Below are 14835 nucleotides of genomic sequence, written 5' to 3' on the forward strand. Positions count from 1 at the left end.
CATCCCGGGCACCCCGCTCGGCGGAAAGGACTGAGGCTGCGTGTCTAACCTGTGCTGTGCAAGCAGAATGACCCTGGAAAGAAGACGAGTACGCAGCATGTTGGGAGGATTGGTATCCGGCCTCGTAAACAGAATCGGGGAGGGTTCTTCAGGCCTGGTGACTAAGCACGGCTTTCCTCCTGAGGCTCTTAACACAGTCCTGTCCCTGAGGACAAGTGATCTAAATGGTGATTGAATAGAAAAGTTACAGACCCAAGGGAAATATTTGTTTTTAAGGGGGGAAGAGGAGTGCTATTCTGGGGTATGGGAAAAAGAAGAGATGTACTGCACCGCAACCCTGAAGATGCTTCGTTTATAGGTTGAATTCTCAGTCCCCAGTCCCTTTGGGAGTTAGGGAAACAAAATCTCCTTTTGATTCAGATTATCTAATGGGAGGGATATTCTTCTGGCAATGACTTCAGAATTCAGAAAAAAATATGTATACCATTCCCGCATCAATATGACACAGGATTTTGGGAAAATGCAGTAATCCACCAAGATTCTCCTGAAAGAAAAACAACAAACCCTTACATTTTGAGAATATTGATAGTAAATTGTAGAAGTAAGATACAGGCAAACGTGTTAGCTGGGTTATGTCATTTCTTCTTAAATTGATCTATAAACTGGGTAAGAAGCAAAATTTGGTCTATTTTACTAATATGCTAAAAAAAAATCACTAGTAAGAGGAGTCTTCAAGTGATTTCTCCTTGGAGCATTTTGTAGGAAAGGAACAGACTACTTGGCATGACCACTTCCTGCCTTTTCCCGGCAAGGATCGCCTAAAATATTATTTCAAAAGATAAAGCAGACGTTTTTAATATTATAATTAATGTATATACTTAGAGAGCCAAAGGTATAAAATAACCATCTCGGCTACGTTGTCTGATCTAATTTTATAATAACCTGTCAAATTCTGTGCTGAATTTATATCTAGAGATAGGGCAATTTTAGTCTGACTGTATTTTTTAACTAATAGGGAAATACTGTTAGACTTTTTGTTCCCACCCCCCACCTCCACCCCACCCCCCACCCCGCCAAAAAAAGTTGGCTTTACCTTCTACTGTGCTAAGGAAACATATACTTTCCCCCAACTATGTTCTTGGGCATTTAGGTGGACTGTTAACAAAGTCAAACCTCAGGCTTTCCTGTGTGTGTGTGTGTGTGTGTGTGTGTGTGTGTGTGTGTATTTTAATGTTGCCAACCTAATAACCTATAGACTTTAACCAAATGGCTCATTTGGAATTTGAAAGCCTGACTTCGGAAAGAATTCTTGATTTCTAAAACTAAATAGCATTTTAATATAAATCTGCACGATGTGAAGGTTCCTACCTTTGCAGGTTGTAAGACACCTTGGTGTTTTTAAGTTACTTCCAAACCCATACATTTCGGTAATGCTCACTTTGGGATCTGACCAGTCTCAGTTCCACAGGACCCGTCTCTGGTTAGACACACCAAGTCTCCAACTGGTTTGGACAGAGAGGGCTGGGCAGGGAAAGGACTCCCGGTAACGCATACCCTGTGTCTTTCATCTCGCACCAGGCCGACTTGGAAACTCAAAGTCCAGTAATTTGACGTAAACCGACAATGACAATCGAAATGGCCACTTCTGAGATTATTTAAGAGAAGGCGCCGGGTATAGACATTCATCAATGAAACACTGGAAGAAAGGGTTTTTATTCCTAGGTTTGCTTTTTAAAATAAGAATAGAGTAAATGGCACAATAGATTATATAAACAAGGACTTCAATGACAGGCTGTCCAAGGGAGAGCAATATATTTTACGGGGGTGACTCGACGCCACACTTTATCACCCACACGAGGGGAAGCCGATTTTCGTTTGGTCGATAAAACAGAAGCTCCAGCGTCGGGCCCAGGCCCGGCGGACCGCGTGGTGGGGCCTGGACGCCTGGCGCCCCCGTGGGCTGGGGCACAGCTGGGGCTGGCGCTGCTGCCCGGGGGTGTCGGGTGCTTCGGCTCTGTTTGCCTAGTCAACAGTGCTGCGGGGGTGGGGTGCAGAGGGAAGGTGCATTTGGCCCTTCGTGCTCTGGTAACTCGGCGCAGGCCTGGGTGTAAGTGGAACTGGTTATTCCAGAGCTGGATTTACTGCCGTCTCCCAACTGTTGAAAATTGCACTCCGTGGGCTGCAAGGCAGGGGGGCCGGGGGCATCTCATTATAGGAGGCGAGGTTTCTCAGAGGCTGGACTCTCTGCTGAGTTACTGAGGGGCTGACTTGAATGTGGACTTGGACCAAATAATTTTCTGATAAGTTGGCCATAAATCCTCAGTGAAATAAGCTTGGTGTTCTCAGCCTATCTATTGGCTTTTTGATCATTTTTATGGCTTTTCCTTTTGCCGGTCAAATTATCCTTATATGCTCCTAAAGCTCCTCTGACATGGATTAAGTCAACACAAACCAATAGACCTTCATTACTTTGGCAACTGGTTTTGATTTGGGGGCAATAAATACAATGACACAGACTAGATTACCCTGGCCAAAAGGATATGTGATAAGCCGTAAGGATGTCAGGGCCCTGGCGCTCTTTTTCCTGCATAATGTGAGAAGGAATTAATAGCAGCTTTTGGCCCAAACTGAAGATAGAAATCTGGTAGAGAAAAGAGCCTAAGTGCAGCTTCTAGGTCAAGAAGTGGGTCACGGGGAGGTCTGTGCACACCCGCCGGGGGCCTGGCGCTGTGCTGGGCGCTGGCAGGCAGGTCTCGGGCCAGATATAGGAGGAAGCTAATGCATGATGTCATCCACGAGGGTCTTCGTGTCCAGGGGGGGAGATGAGACCATCAGTGGGAACGAGATTTATGTGGCGATAAATGTACAGAGAAGAGAGAAATTCAGTAAGCTCTGGAACGGCGGAGGAAGGGGTAGTGGAAGAAACGAGATCTACAAATTTGGGGTTTGGAGAGATTATTTGCATTATAAAAAATAGTTGAGAAATATTATTGTTTCAAGTTGTTTTGTTTTTTTGGAGGGGCGGGGGTGGGGGGAATTGAAACCTAAAGAAAATCAGGAAAAAAAATAGCATAATGAACACATGTAGTCTTTACCCAACTTCAGTAATTTTGTTAACATTTGCTACCTGTGAATATACACATTTTTTTTTTTTTGGCTGCCTATTTAGAAAGTAGGTTGCAGGCATTCTAATATTTTATTGCTAACGATTTCACCAAGTATCTCGAAAGAAAAAGACCTCCTTCTACAGCCACAATACTGGTATCACATTTAAGAAATTCATCGTCATCCCGTGTTCAGCTTTCTCTAATTATCTCAATAAAGTCCTTCCTTTATAGATTTTGTTTTCCATCCAGGATACAATCGATCGCATTTAGTTGCCAGGTGGTTGCTTTTTAGTATCTTTTAATCTCAAATCTCTCTGCCTTTTAAGTCATTTGCTAAATATTTTCTTGCCATTGAAATTCTGCATAAAATCAACGGACACCTTCATCAGTCACCTTTTCAAACTCACGATGGCAGAGATGGGGTATAAAGGAATCGAAACCCCTTTCTGCCCGATAAGCCCCTGGTTGATAAAGGCCTCTTGGCATAGAAATAGAAAGAGAAGTAGACATTTGAAGCTGATACATTTTGAATAAGAGGTACAGGCCATGTGTGCTGGGGAAGGACCAGCAGAGAACATACCTGAAACTGCACCCGGGACTCTGGCCCCTGCTCCCCGGGGGGAGAGGAGACTGAGCTTCCTGGAAAGGAATCCAGGTGGCTTCCATGCCCGGGCTGGGCAAACGCTCTCCTGACAGAGGAGCCGCTGCTCCTCATTCTCCTTCTCCCTTCGAGGCTCTACATAAGCATCTCGTCCTCCCTCAGGCATCCTGGGCAAGCACAAGTATGCCAACACCCCCCCCCCTTCTCCTTCTCCCTGCCGCTGGATCATGGTGCTTCCTTCTGTCTTCAACACCTTTCTTCACCTCCACCTCCCAGGGCCCTCCTTTGAGAAATTTGGGGGCCGTCAGGAAGTCGCCCTCCTGCCCCTTTTCTTTTCTTTGCCCTCACCTGTAACATCACAGCTCTCTCATGGGCCTGTGGTGGTTGGGGTGGCTGCCCCAACCGCCAGGCCCTACCACTAGTCCTGAGTTTCTTTAAAGACAATGGCTGTGCCTTTGAACTCCATCTACCTAGGGCCTAACATGCTCCCTGAAACTTTGCAGGTATTCAGTGAAAATCTATTGGCTTAGTGAATGGACCCGTGAACAGAGGAGTGACTGAAGAGCACCCCCAATCAGCTTTCTGGGCCAATTATACAGAACTCTTCTTACGACTGAAAACAACTTAATAGTGCATTGACTTGAGCAAGGAGCATTACAAGTGTGGAGTCAGTAAGGATTGATCAGCCCCTTTGTGCAAAACACTTCACTTTGTATTATTGAAATGTTCTGGAGGAAATAGGTGCTCATTCCTGAGAGTCCTAAGGGGAGGGACAGAATTTGGCCAAACCCACAATGAGCCATGTGAGCACATTCCCCTGCGCACTACAGGCCGCGGGCGCCCAGGTGCAGCTCGCTTCCCAGGTCTTTTTTTTCTCTTTCTCTCTCTTTTTAAGGATTTTATTTATTTATTCATGAGAGAGAGAGAGAGAGGCAGAGACACTGGCAGAGGGAGGAGCAGGCTCCCTGCAGGGAGCTCAGTGTGGGACTCAATCCTAGGACCCCGGGATCATGCCCTGGGCCGAAGGCAGATACTCAACCGCTGAGCCAGCCAGGCATCTCATATATTTTGTATTTTTTTAAAATTGTCTCTAGCAGCTGCTGCTTGTGCCCCCAAAGGTTGATTTCATCCTGGCTCTGAGGAGCAGGAAAAGGTTAAAAAAAAAAAAAGATCATTTGTGAATTTTGCATAAAGGAATAACATCCAGCTGCCTTCGTGGCCACACCGTGGCCACACCATGGCCAGGTGCCCGTCTTTCCTTCCCTGCCTACCCCGCCCCCCCCCAGCGCCAGCGGCAGCACCCCGAGATGCTGCCCCCCATCAGGCAGGCACCGGGGGAGCCCCGGGCCAGGAGACAGAGGGAGGGAGGCGGAGAGGCACCCAGGGCTCCGCGGCGCTTCCGTCCCAGTGGGGGATGCGGACGTGCCCCGGCAGGTGGCGCGGGCCTGTGTTCGGGGCACACACGAAGCAGCTCGCGGGGGAGGGCGAGGGGCGGCCTCCCTGAGACCCCCCGCCCCGGGCTGGGCCGCCCCAGGAGTGACAATACTGTGTGAGCGAAGCCCGGGCCGGCGTGAATGGCAGCTGTTATCTTTGAACAATAAATTCGCACACACACACACACACAGAAAAAAGGAAAAGAAGAAAGAAGAAAGAAGAAAGAAAGAAAGAAAGAAAGAAAGAAGAAAGAAAGAAAGAAAAAGAGAAAAGGAAAAAAGAAAAAAGAAAGAGAAAAAAGAAAGAAAAGAAAGAAAGAAGAAAAAGAAAGAAAGAAAAGGAAAAAAGAAAAAAGAAAGAAAAAAAATAAAGAGAAAAGAAAAAGAAAGAAAGAAAAAGAAAGAAGAAAGAAAGAAAAAAGAAAGAAAGAAAAGAAAAGAAAGAAAAGAAAGAAAGAAAGAAAAAGAAAGGAAACCGAATGCAGTCTTGAGCGTGGGCGGCCAGGGTGTCGTTCTCGAACGAGTCGGGGAGAGGCAAGGTTTTTCCCCGAAAATGATCCCATCCCTTACTCCCCCCACGAAGGGGAGAAAAATCGGAAGGTGGTGTCCCCAGACTTGAGCTCCCGACCGTCAGAGGTCTGGAGCAAGTGGTTAGAGACCTGAGGTTAGGAATGCGGGACCGAAGGCCTGGAGCCAAAGGTTAGAGACCTGAGGTTAGGAATGCGGGACCCAAGGCCTGGAGCCAAAGGTTAGAGACCTGAGGTTAGGAATGCGGGACCCAAGGCCTGGAGCCAAAGGTTAGAGACCTGAGGTTAGGAATGCGGGACCCAAGGCCTGGAGCCAAAGGTTAGAGACCTGAGGTTAGGAATGTGGGGCCCAAGGCCTGGAGCCAAAGGTTAGAGACCTGAGGTTAGGAATGCGGGACCCAAGGCCTGGAGCCAAAGGTTAGAGACCTGAGGTTAGGAATGTGGGGCCCAAGGCCTGGAGCCAAAGGTTAGAGACCTGAGGTTAGGAATGCGGGGCCCAAGGCCTGCAGCGAGCCAGCGGTTAGAGGCCTGAGGTTAGGAATGCGGGGCCCAAGGCCCGGGACGCTGGGACCGCGCTGCCCCGCGCACCCCGCATCTCTACCGGCAGCGCATCTGCGCGCCGTGGGTGACCCAGAATCAGCCACACGGCACAGGACCGTGACCCTTTGTGATCAGTGTCCCGGCGGGTTCCTGGCTCAGAACCACCGAGCCCTCTCCCCGAAGGTCCAGGGGAGGGCCCCCGCGGTGCCGGGTGCCAGGGGGGAGGTGTCTCCCGGCACTAGAGCACCGGACACGTAGTGATGCTGGATCCACTGCCAGGGGCTCGTGTTTCTCCCATGTACCCACACCCCAGTTCCCCGCCGCAGTTCCAGACTCTTCCACAGGCCGGATATGGAAGTCACTGGGGAAGATTCCCAGGCCCGTGCCTCCCTGTGCTGTGCTCGCTCGACTCTCATCTCAGTGGAGTTTCCACGGCTGGTAGTGTGGACACCCCCATCAGTGCGGGCCCAGCAAGGGGGTGATGGCTCGGTGAGAAAGGCTTCAGGCAGGGGCGGGGTGCAGGCTCACCCCGTCCCGGGGGTGGGGGGGCTGGGGCTCCCCGCTGGTTTGTGCCCAGTGAGCCCAGGGAGGCACCAGTGGGCCTGAGAGAAGCAGAGCCGCGCGGAGGCCCGAGAGCCACTCAGCCTGCGGCCTGGACACCCGGTGCCTCCTCTGTCCCCTGTGCCCTGCCTGCCGCCCTTACGGGGATCTCTGACGCCCACCCTTTGCTCACGTTACCAAGCCTTGTATTCAGGGGTGACTCACCCCCCCCCCCCCCCGGTTGTGCCAGGACCCTTCCCACGTGCTCTCCTTTGGCTCCCCAGGGCTCGATTTTACCCCCCTCCTAACTGTAAAGTGGACAGTGTATTTATGGTCGAAAATCGGCCGCTGCAGCAAGTTTAATTTCAAAAACAGAGTTCTGGCCTATATTCAAGATTACTATGGAAATGGCTGTTTCTAGCAATTCCCTGATAAGCTGCAGTTCAAGGATGCAAGTCTCCGTGGGAGGTTTTAACATCCACCAAATGGAAGACCTGCTTGTTGCAACAGTGATTCGCAAGAACTGCTCTCCTGGGTCTTAACCGTGGAATATCCTCTCTCTCTCTCTCTCTCTCTCTCTTTTTTTTTTTTTTTTTTGCATGTGTGAGTTTGTGGGATGAGAGCTCCAGCAACGTCCTCAGTTTGCCTTGGCTGCAGGGACGGGAGCTACATGTTGGAACCAGCCTTGCAAAGCCTCCTCCTCTCTCTGGTGCTTTTCCCCCTGACCGCTAACTCTCGAAGTCCCGCTCTTCCTTACCTGCCCAGGGAACACAAACCGGCACGAGCCAGTTTCCAAAGTCCACCTCCTGGAGCGGGACTGGGGCCGGTGACCAGCGGGGACCCCCCAACAGCTCCAGGTCCCATCTCTGCACCTGCCCTCGGAGACCCGACTCCGGGAAGGGTCGTTAGGTCGTTGGCTCCCTGGGGGTGCTTCCCGGGAGGCAGGTATTGGTTTCTTTTTTTTTTTTTTTTAGATTTATTTAGATTTTATTTAAATTTTATTTTACATTTTATTCATGAGAGACAGAGAGAGAAAGAGGGAGAGGCAGAGACACAGGCGGAGGGAGAAGCAGGCCCCGTGCAGGGAGCCGGCGCGGGACTCGATCCCGGGACCTGGGGTCACGCCCCGGGCTGCCCCCGGAGGCGGTTTAGGCCGGAGCATCCCCAGCAGCGGGGCCGCCGCGTTCACGGCCGACCTCGCCGAAGCCAGGCGGCGGAGCGAGGCCCCGGCAGGTGGGCCCGGCAGGTGGGCCCGGCAGGTGCCCTGGGGTCCTGCGCTCCCGGAGCTGCGGGCCCTCCCTGGGACACGCGAGGTCAAGCGGAGAAACCCCAGGAGGTCCCCTGCCTTTCGCGGCTCCTGCCGACGTGCGGGCGGTTCCCACGCTCTCCTCGGGGCTGTCACCGCCCTAGACCCCGGGACAGGTGCTGAGGGCCGCCGTGGCCCCGGTCTTCCTCCTGGGCAGGCCGCCCCATTCTGTGTCCTCCAGAATTGGGGGAGCTGCTCCGTTGGGGCGGGGGGCGAGCCCGACGGCCGGGGGTGGCGCCTCCCCAGCTCCTCGTGGGCGCCCCCGGGGTGCCCGTGCACCGGTCCTCGCACCCCCAGTCGGCCCAGGGTGGCATCTCCCCAGCTCCTCGTGGGCGCCCCCGGGGTGCCCGTGCACCGGTCCTCGCGCCCCCAGTCGGCCCAGGGTGGCATCTCCCCAGCTCCTCGTGGACGCCCAGTCGGCCCGGGGTGGCGCCTCCCCAGCTCCTCGTGGGCGCCCCCGGGGTGCCCGTGCACCGGCCCTCGCGGCCCCAGTCGCCCAGGGTGGCGCCTCCCCGGTGGGCCCCGAGGCTGGGAGGTGTTCTACGGCCCGAGCAGGCCCAGGGAGACGGGCGGGGGGTGGGGGTGGGGGTGGGGGTGCACTGTGGGTGGCGACGAGCAAGCGCCCCAGGGCACTGTGCCACCTGGCGGAGCTCGGGCGGCTGAGCAAGCAGCTGGCGGACCGCGGCCCACGAGTCGGCTGCTCGCGCCACGGCAGCTCCACCCGCGACCGCGACCGTGTGTTAGCAGGTGCGCGCGTTCCCGCCCCCCGCGGAGGAAGCAACAGACTCGCTTTCAAGAATTTAAAACCGGGCGCCTGGGGGGCTCAGGGGCTGCCTCTGCCTTGGGCTCAGAGCGTGACCCGGTCCCGGGATCGAGGCCGACGTCGGGCTCCCCGCATGGAGCCTGCTTCTCCCTCTGCCTGGGTCTCTGCCTCTGTGTCTCTCAAGAATAAATAAATAAAATCTTTTAAAAAGAGACAATTAAAAACGGGGGTGTGTGTGCCTGGGTGACTCAGTCCGTGTCACATCCAACGCTTGGTTTGGGCTCAGGTTGTGATCTCTGTGGGATCCCGGCCCTGGGCCGGCTCTGCACTCAGCTCTGAGTCTGCTTGAGATGCTCTTTCTCTCCTTCTGCCTGTCCCGCCCTAAAATAAATAAATACATTTTTTAAATAAATACATTTTTAAAAATAAAAATTCAAAAAGAAAAAAAAAAAACAACCCTGTGGTTCCAGCATATTCCAGCACGGTCTCAAGTGAGAAGAATCGAAATATAAGGCTTGACAGTTCCACCTCAGAATTCCGGAGCATACCCTGGCCTTGGGCCACATGGATGCTACTGCCTGTCGGTGTTTCAGAACGAATCCTCTTGGGGAAAAAAATAAATAAAAAGCAACACCCATGTATCTTATTTTGCAAATACGAAATTCAAAGCAATTGCAGTTTCAACTAAGCGCGGGGAAAATACACATTTTAAGAAGATGCAAGTGTGATAACTGAATAGGGCTTGCAAGACCGTCATTCAGAAAATGACCTTACACGGAGTGTGCGATGAATTGGGGGGTATCTCCGGGGAAGGAGGTTACTAGGGGGTGCAGCGCGAGGCCTCGGCCCGCCAGGCAGCGGTGCTGTGTATTTTAAGCACAGCTGAGGAACAGCAGAGCAAGAAGGACCTTCCAGCCACGGGGACTCAAGCCACGGGCCCTCGGGAGGCGATTTCCAAACCCCAACGCCCGGCGCAGCCTATCGCAGCGCCCGCTGCCCCGCTCGGCCCGAGGTCGGCCGCCTGCTTCTTCAAGGCCTTCATCGGCGGCTCGGGATCTGCAGTGTGAGGCTCGGAGTTGGCTCCCTTGGCCGTCCCCCCAGGTACTGAGGGGTGCGGGGTGAGCTTTCGGACGTCGGTGGCACCAGGAGGACGAGCCACGGCCCCTCGGACCCCACACGGCGACAACGGCCCGCGGGCTGGGCTCTGTGCGCTTGGCCTTCCCCTCCTGGCGCCTCCCACCTTCGACTCGCACAGAACTGTGCAAACCCCCCGATTTGATAGGTGATGCCGATGAGTGACGGGCCCGGGACGCGGCCTCTGGATGCTGGAGGCCGGGCCGTGGCCGCGGGCCGCGAGGTGGCTGCGAGGTGGCCGCGAGGGGCCTGAACCTCGGGCCTCGACGGCGGGCTTCCCCTGGCACCACCAAGACCTCGCGGGGCAGGCGGCAGGCAGCCGTCGTCCTCTGGTTTGGCCCGACTGAGCTGTCACAAGGACTCTGGGGCCTCCTTGGTCTCCTGCGAGGTGGCGGCCCGGGCGACCTCCTGCGCCGGCCTCCTTAGTGGCCTCGGCCGCGGGCTGAGCGAGAAGGGCCCAGAAACATTCGGGCAAGAGAAGCAAACCAGGCAGCCTGTCTCCTCTCTGGAGGCGCACACCCCCACCTGGGGGGGTGGGGAGCAGTCGTGTCCTCCTGAGGATGACAGTTTACGGGGCGGACGAAGACGAAGCCAACAGCCAGGAACGAGGGGACAGGCCTCCGCCGCCCCGACAGTAGCTGGGGGTTTTGCTGGTGGGATTCCAGCTGGCCCTGTCAGGCTTTGACCTCTCAAGGCCAAGCCCATGGCTCCACTCATTTTTCCCAGGCCGCAGCTGTCTTTGCAGATAAAGGATGTAATGACTCTCGGAAGGGCCACACAGACCGGCGGGAGGAGGACTCGCCCTGCGGTGGGGGCAAACTATTTTGCCCCCCAAACTGCAGACTTCTGTGATTCTGGATTCTCTGTGTACTTGACTCCTAAGCTCCTCTAACTGAGGGTCTTTCAGAGCCACGTGAAAGGTGTTGACGGCAGCCGGACGGTTTCTACCTACTCACACAACAAGCCTGAATGTTTTCTGAAACGAGTTTTTCCCAAACTGAGCTCAGCGTCTTCCTGCACGAACCTGTTCTCTCCTCCTACGTACCGCGTCCCCGTCCAGGATAGCCCCGTCTACGCGGTCATCTCATGTGGAAGCATCAGTCACCTTGTGTCTCCTCTGCTGTTGCCCAGCCTCACTCGGTCTGAGAGGGAGCAACTGTGCCTGAGAAATCTCCCTCACCCGTTCTTTCCCTCCAATCCCCCTTCCATTGGTAAATGCACTGCTTGTCGTGACCAAGAAAATCAACTCCTATTTTCTCCTCGTTTCCTCCCCACTTTCACTGTCACCTTCCGTCACCCTGTAACCAGAGCCAAATTAATAAAATACAGATCAGATCACATGAGGCTACTGCTTAAACTCCTACAGTGCCCACCCCCACGCCACCCACGCCACCCCTGCCACTGACTATGGGACAAAATCCGAATATCAGTGTGTTACTTAAATTTCTTATAAGATGAATCTACTTGATGGTTCTATCTCTTACCAACTTTTAAAATCCTTTCCCATTTCAAACACACGTATTCTTGGACCATATTTTGGGTCACATTGGATTTCTTACTGTTGCCCCAAACGCTAAGGACTTTAATGTTCCCTCGTCCTTTTTATTTCAAATTGTTCCATCCAAGTAGAAGTTCCTGCTTGAAATATTTGAACGTTCCCTCACCCTTCAAAGAACAATCACATTCCAATACGACTCCACCTGCACCCCGATAGGTTCGTTTGTGACACTATCATAATGTGTATTTATAAAATATTCTGATCATTTGTGCATATGTGTATGTGTGTGGGGGGGTTCCCTCCTCTGATCACAGAATCTGAGCTAAAATACCTAACTTTGTGTAGGAATTTTGGGGGGGATTTTTTGGCTTTTTTTTTCTTTTTTTTTTCTCAGGTGTTATTTAAATTCTAGTTAGTTGACATACAGTGCAATTTAGGTCAAGAGTAGAATTCAGTGGTTCACCACTCACAACACCTTGGATTATCTTGGTATTTTCATTTCCTAGCTCGATAAAGTGCTCACGATAGATGGTCAAATAGCGTTGAGTGAATGAGCAGAACTGGTAGGGAGCACAGCCAAGACAACACTATGAAGAGATACGATGTTAAATGAATTGTGTGACGGTGTAAACCTTTGAACCAAAAAAGACTAAGGAGAGCGAAGATATATAAAACTCCTTAGGGTGCTCGACTAAACCAAGATTCCACGTATCAGTAGCTTGGTTGGGTGATGGGGTCACAGAGAAAGCTAAATGAAAAGGGGACCTCGTTTAATCCCACTTTTACTGAGACCAAACTATTTCTTTGAAAATCAGTCAAAAAATTCATGTAGTGGCTGCTTCCTACCTTCCACACCGCCCTGCACCTAAATCGCAGTCTCGTGTCACTCAGAGCTGGAAAGTGCTCAGCAAACCCGGGTGAACGAACCTTAAAGAAACCTTGTGTACAGTAACACCCCTGAGAGCCCAGGATCCAGCTCCTCCCAACAGGGCTCTACGTGCAGTTTTCTGTCTCTAGATGTTTGGTTTGACATCAAACGCCTATGGGTTTTTTGAGTTTTTTTTGTTTTTGTTTTTGTTTTTGTTTTTGTTTTTACAACAATTCAGTTGTCACATCGAATCCAAATCAAGGCGATGACTGTGGAAAGGGCCCGCGGGGCTAGCACGTGCGGCTCCTCCACTGTCTCGGGATCTTTCCCAGGAGACTCAGCTAATTTAATTTGCTTCTTTTCCAACGAAAACAAAAACAAAAACAAAAAGCAAAGAAAAGCCTGTAAAACAACGATTCCTTCAACTCAAAACCAGAGCTTCCAGCACGGGAGGGAAGATACGGTGAATAACGTGTTGGTGTGGACGAGAGCTCCTAGAGATAGACGGCGGGGTCCTCGGGCCTCGGTGCGTGTGAGCCCCTCGCGGGGATGAGGCCGCAGAGGGAATCGAGCGGATGCTTGGGCCACACTTTCCGACCCTAGACCTTGGCTGGTACAACCGTAGTCGCTTGTCGTGACCGGACCAAGAAAGGGCGACTTCCCCTCCGTTCCTTGGGCTTCGTCGTACTGAGTGGTGCCGGCCTCGCGCTTGCGCTTGGTGTGCGTCCCAGGGTAGCTCCAACGTCCTGAACGTTTTCCTTTGCTCCCTAACTCCCCTCACGGTTGTTTCAATCCTTCCAGTTGGCAGATGACTTGATCTCGGACATTTTCCCCACCATTGGCTCGGTGACGACAGTCTTGTTGTTGATCCTCTTTCTGGCCGTGGTTGCTTCTGTGGTTGCCTCCAACAAAAGGGCAACTCAGGGAACCTACAGCCCCAGCCGTCGGGAAAAGGAGGGCTCTCGAGTGGAAATGTGGAGCAGGAGGCCACCCCCCGCCCTGGAGAGGCTGATTTAGGAGCCTTCTGTCTCCTGGGAAAGAGATGCACACACTGCGAAGCTGAGGACTGCACCCGACTGTCTTTCCAGCGTACCTGGACGTAACAATTTCCAACTGGGATCTCACAGAAACCCTGGGCAAGATTCCTCCGGCCGCCTTAAGGACGTGCGTGGTGCAACCTGACATCATCGTTTCATTACATTGGCCAACCCCACAACAATGTTTTTGCGCCAGTGATTTCAGCCTCATAATTAGCAAAAATACCTCCCAGGGGACAGTGTCTTCTGGGAAAGCCTCCAGTGCCTATCAGACTTTTTGCCCCTTGCAACCTGGGGACACCTTTCTTCGTTTGCCCATTAGCTGGCAGTGTTTTGTTTTTTCTTTTTTAATGCAAAAACTACAAAATGCAATTCTCACTCTTCTTGTCATGTGGTGAAAGGGTTCAGTTGTACACCTATGATGAGATGCACACTTTTGCCTTTTAATCATGGACTCAAGAAAGCCCTGGGAATGATCTATGTTTAAAAAGTGACCCGATGTCAACTAATAAAAATGGAAATGTGGTCATTCTCCTTTTATGAGTATTTTTTGTATTTTGTGATATTACATGTGATCGAGGTAGCCTCTAGTTGCATTTGAGGAACCTTCTTAGAAGTTAGATATTTTAACGACATCATCTCAAGCATTACATTAAAAGACCTTGTTTTCTACAAGGGGTTGCTTACAGTCAACATATTTCTCTAGACAGAAAACAAGATAAAAGGAAAACTCAGATTCTCAAACCTAAAAGACCGGACTCTTTCCTTCCAGCTGTTCTTTGGTAAGTCAGAGTCAGTGTCAGTGACATTGTCTAAAGGTGAGAAAGAACCCCGAAGTGAGGTGTATGCACTTTAAGGGGTAAGTGTGTAAGACTATCTGTGGGGTACAGAGAGAAAAATACTAGAAAATACTAAAAATTTGGTTAGAATTGTATATATGCTTTAAAACTAAAACATTAAGGTAGCATACAAATTAAAGTTTAAAATATACACAGTAAAAATAGCATATGCATTTAATATACGTGTATATTTGGGATATATGCTCAAAAATTTTAATGACATGAATTTTAAAACCTGCTCTAGAGCAATCCATGCTCCTCGACCGCTGGAGGACATCCCTGGAGAAGTTCTCCCTCTCTCCTCCCCGTCATCAGTGTTTCCACTGCTGGATCATCCCGACGGCACCAAACACGCGGTCAGGTTTCCTGTGATGTCAGGTTCTCTCCTGGGCCCACTTCAGTTACTCTTCATTTCTTCCCCATCCCTTTCAGCAAAACATCCCCCTAAGAGTTTTCTATACTCTCTGCCTCTCCTCCCTCTCCCCTCATTCTCTCTTGAACTCAAACTAATCCGACTTTTCCCTGCACCCGCTCCATGAAACAGCTCACGTCAGGGTTGCTGACGACCCCCACGCTGCCAAACACGGTGTTGGGTCCTCAGTTCTCAGCTAACCTGCCCTCTCAGTAGCCTTTGAGACAATT

The 14835-nt window shown here is 51.7% G+C and overlaps 1 protein-coding gene across 4 annotated transcripts in view; it reads left to right on the forward strand.

The window, feature by feature from the left end:
• CRB1 (crumbs cell polarity complex component 1) overlaps positions 1–13883 on the forward strand; it is a 205176-nt gene extending 191293 nt beyond the window's left edge. For all 4 annotated transcript variants that reach the window (XM_025987296.2, XM_072733412.1, XM_072733413.1 and 1 more), the window contains one exon: positions 13119–13883. In XM_025987296.2, coding sequence (XP_025843081.2) covers positions 13119–13334 — 216 coding nt within the window. In that variant the 3' untranslated portion in view covers positions 13335–13883. The remainder of the gene's footprint in view (positions 1–13118) is intronic.
• Positions 13884–14835: the final 952 nt, after the last annotated feature.

Source organism: Vulpes vulpes, chromosome 13, assembly GCF_048418805.1.
Source record: "Vulpes vulpes isolate BD-2025 chromosome 13, VulVul3, whole genome shotgun sequence".
Taxonomy (NCBI): Eukaryota; Metazoa; Chordata; class Mammalia; order Carnivora; family Canidae; genus Vulpes; species Vulpes vulpes.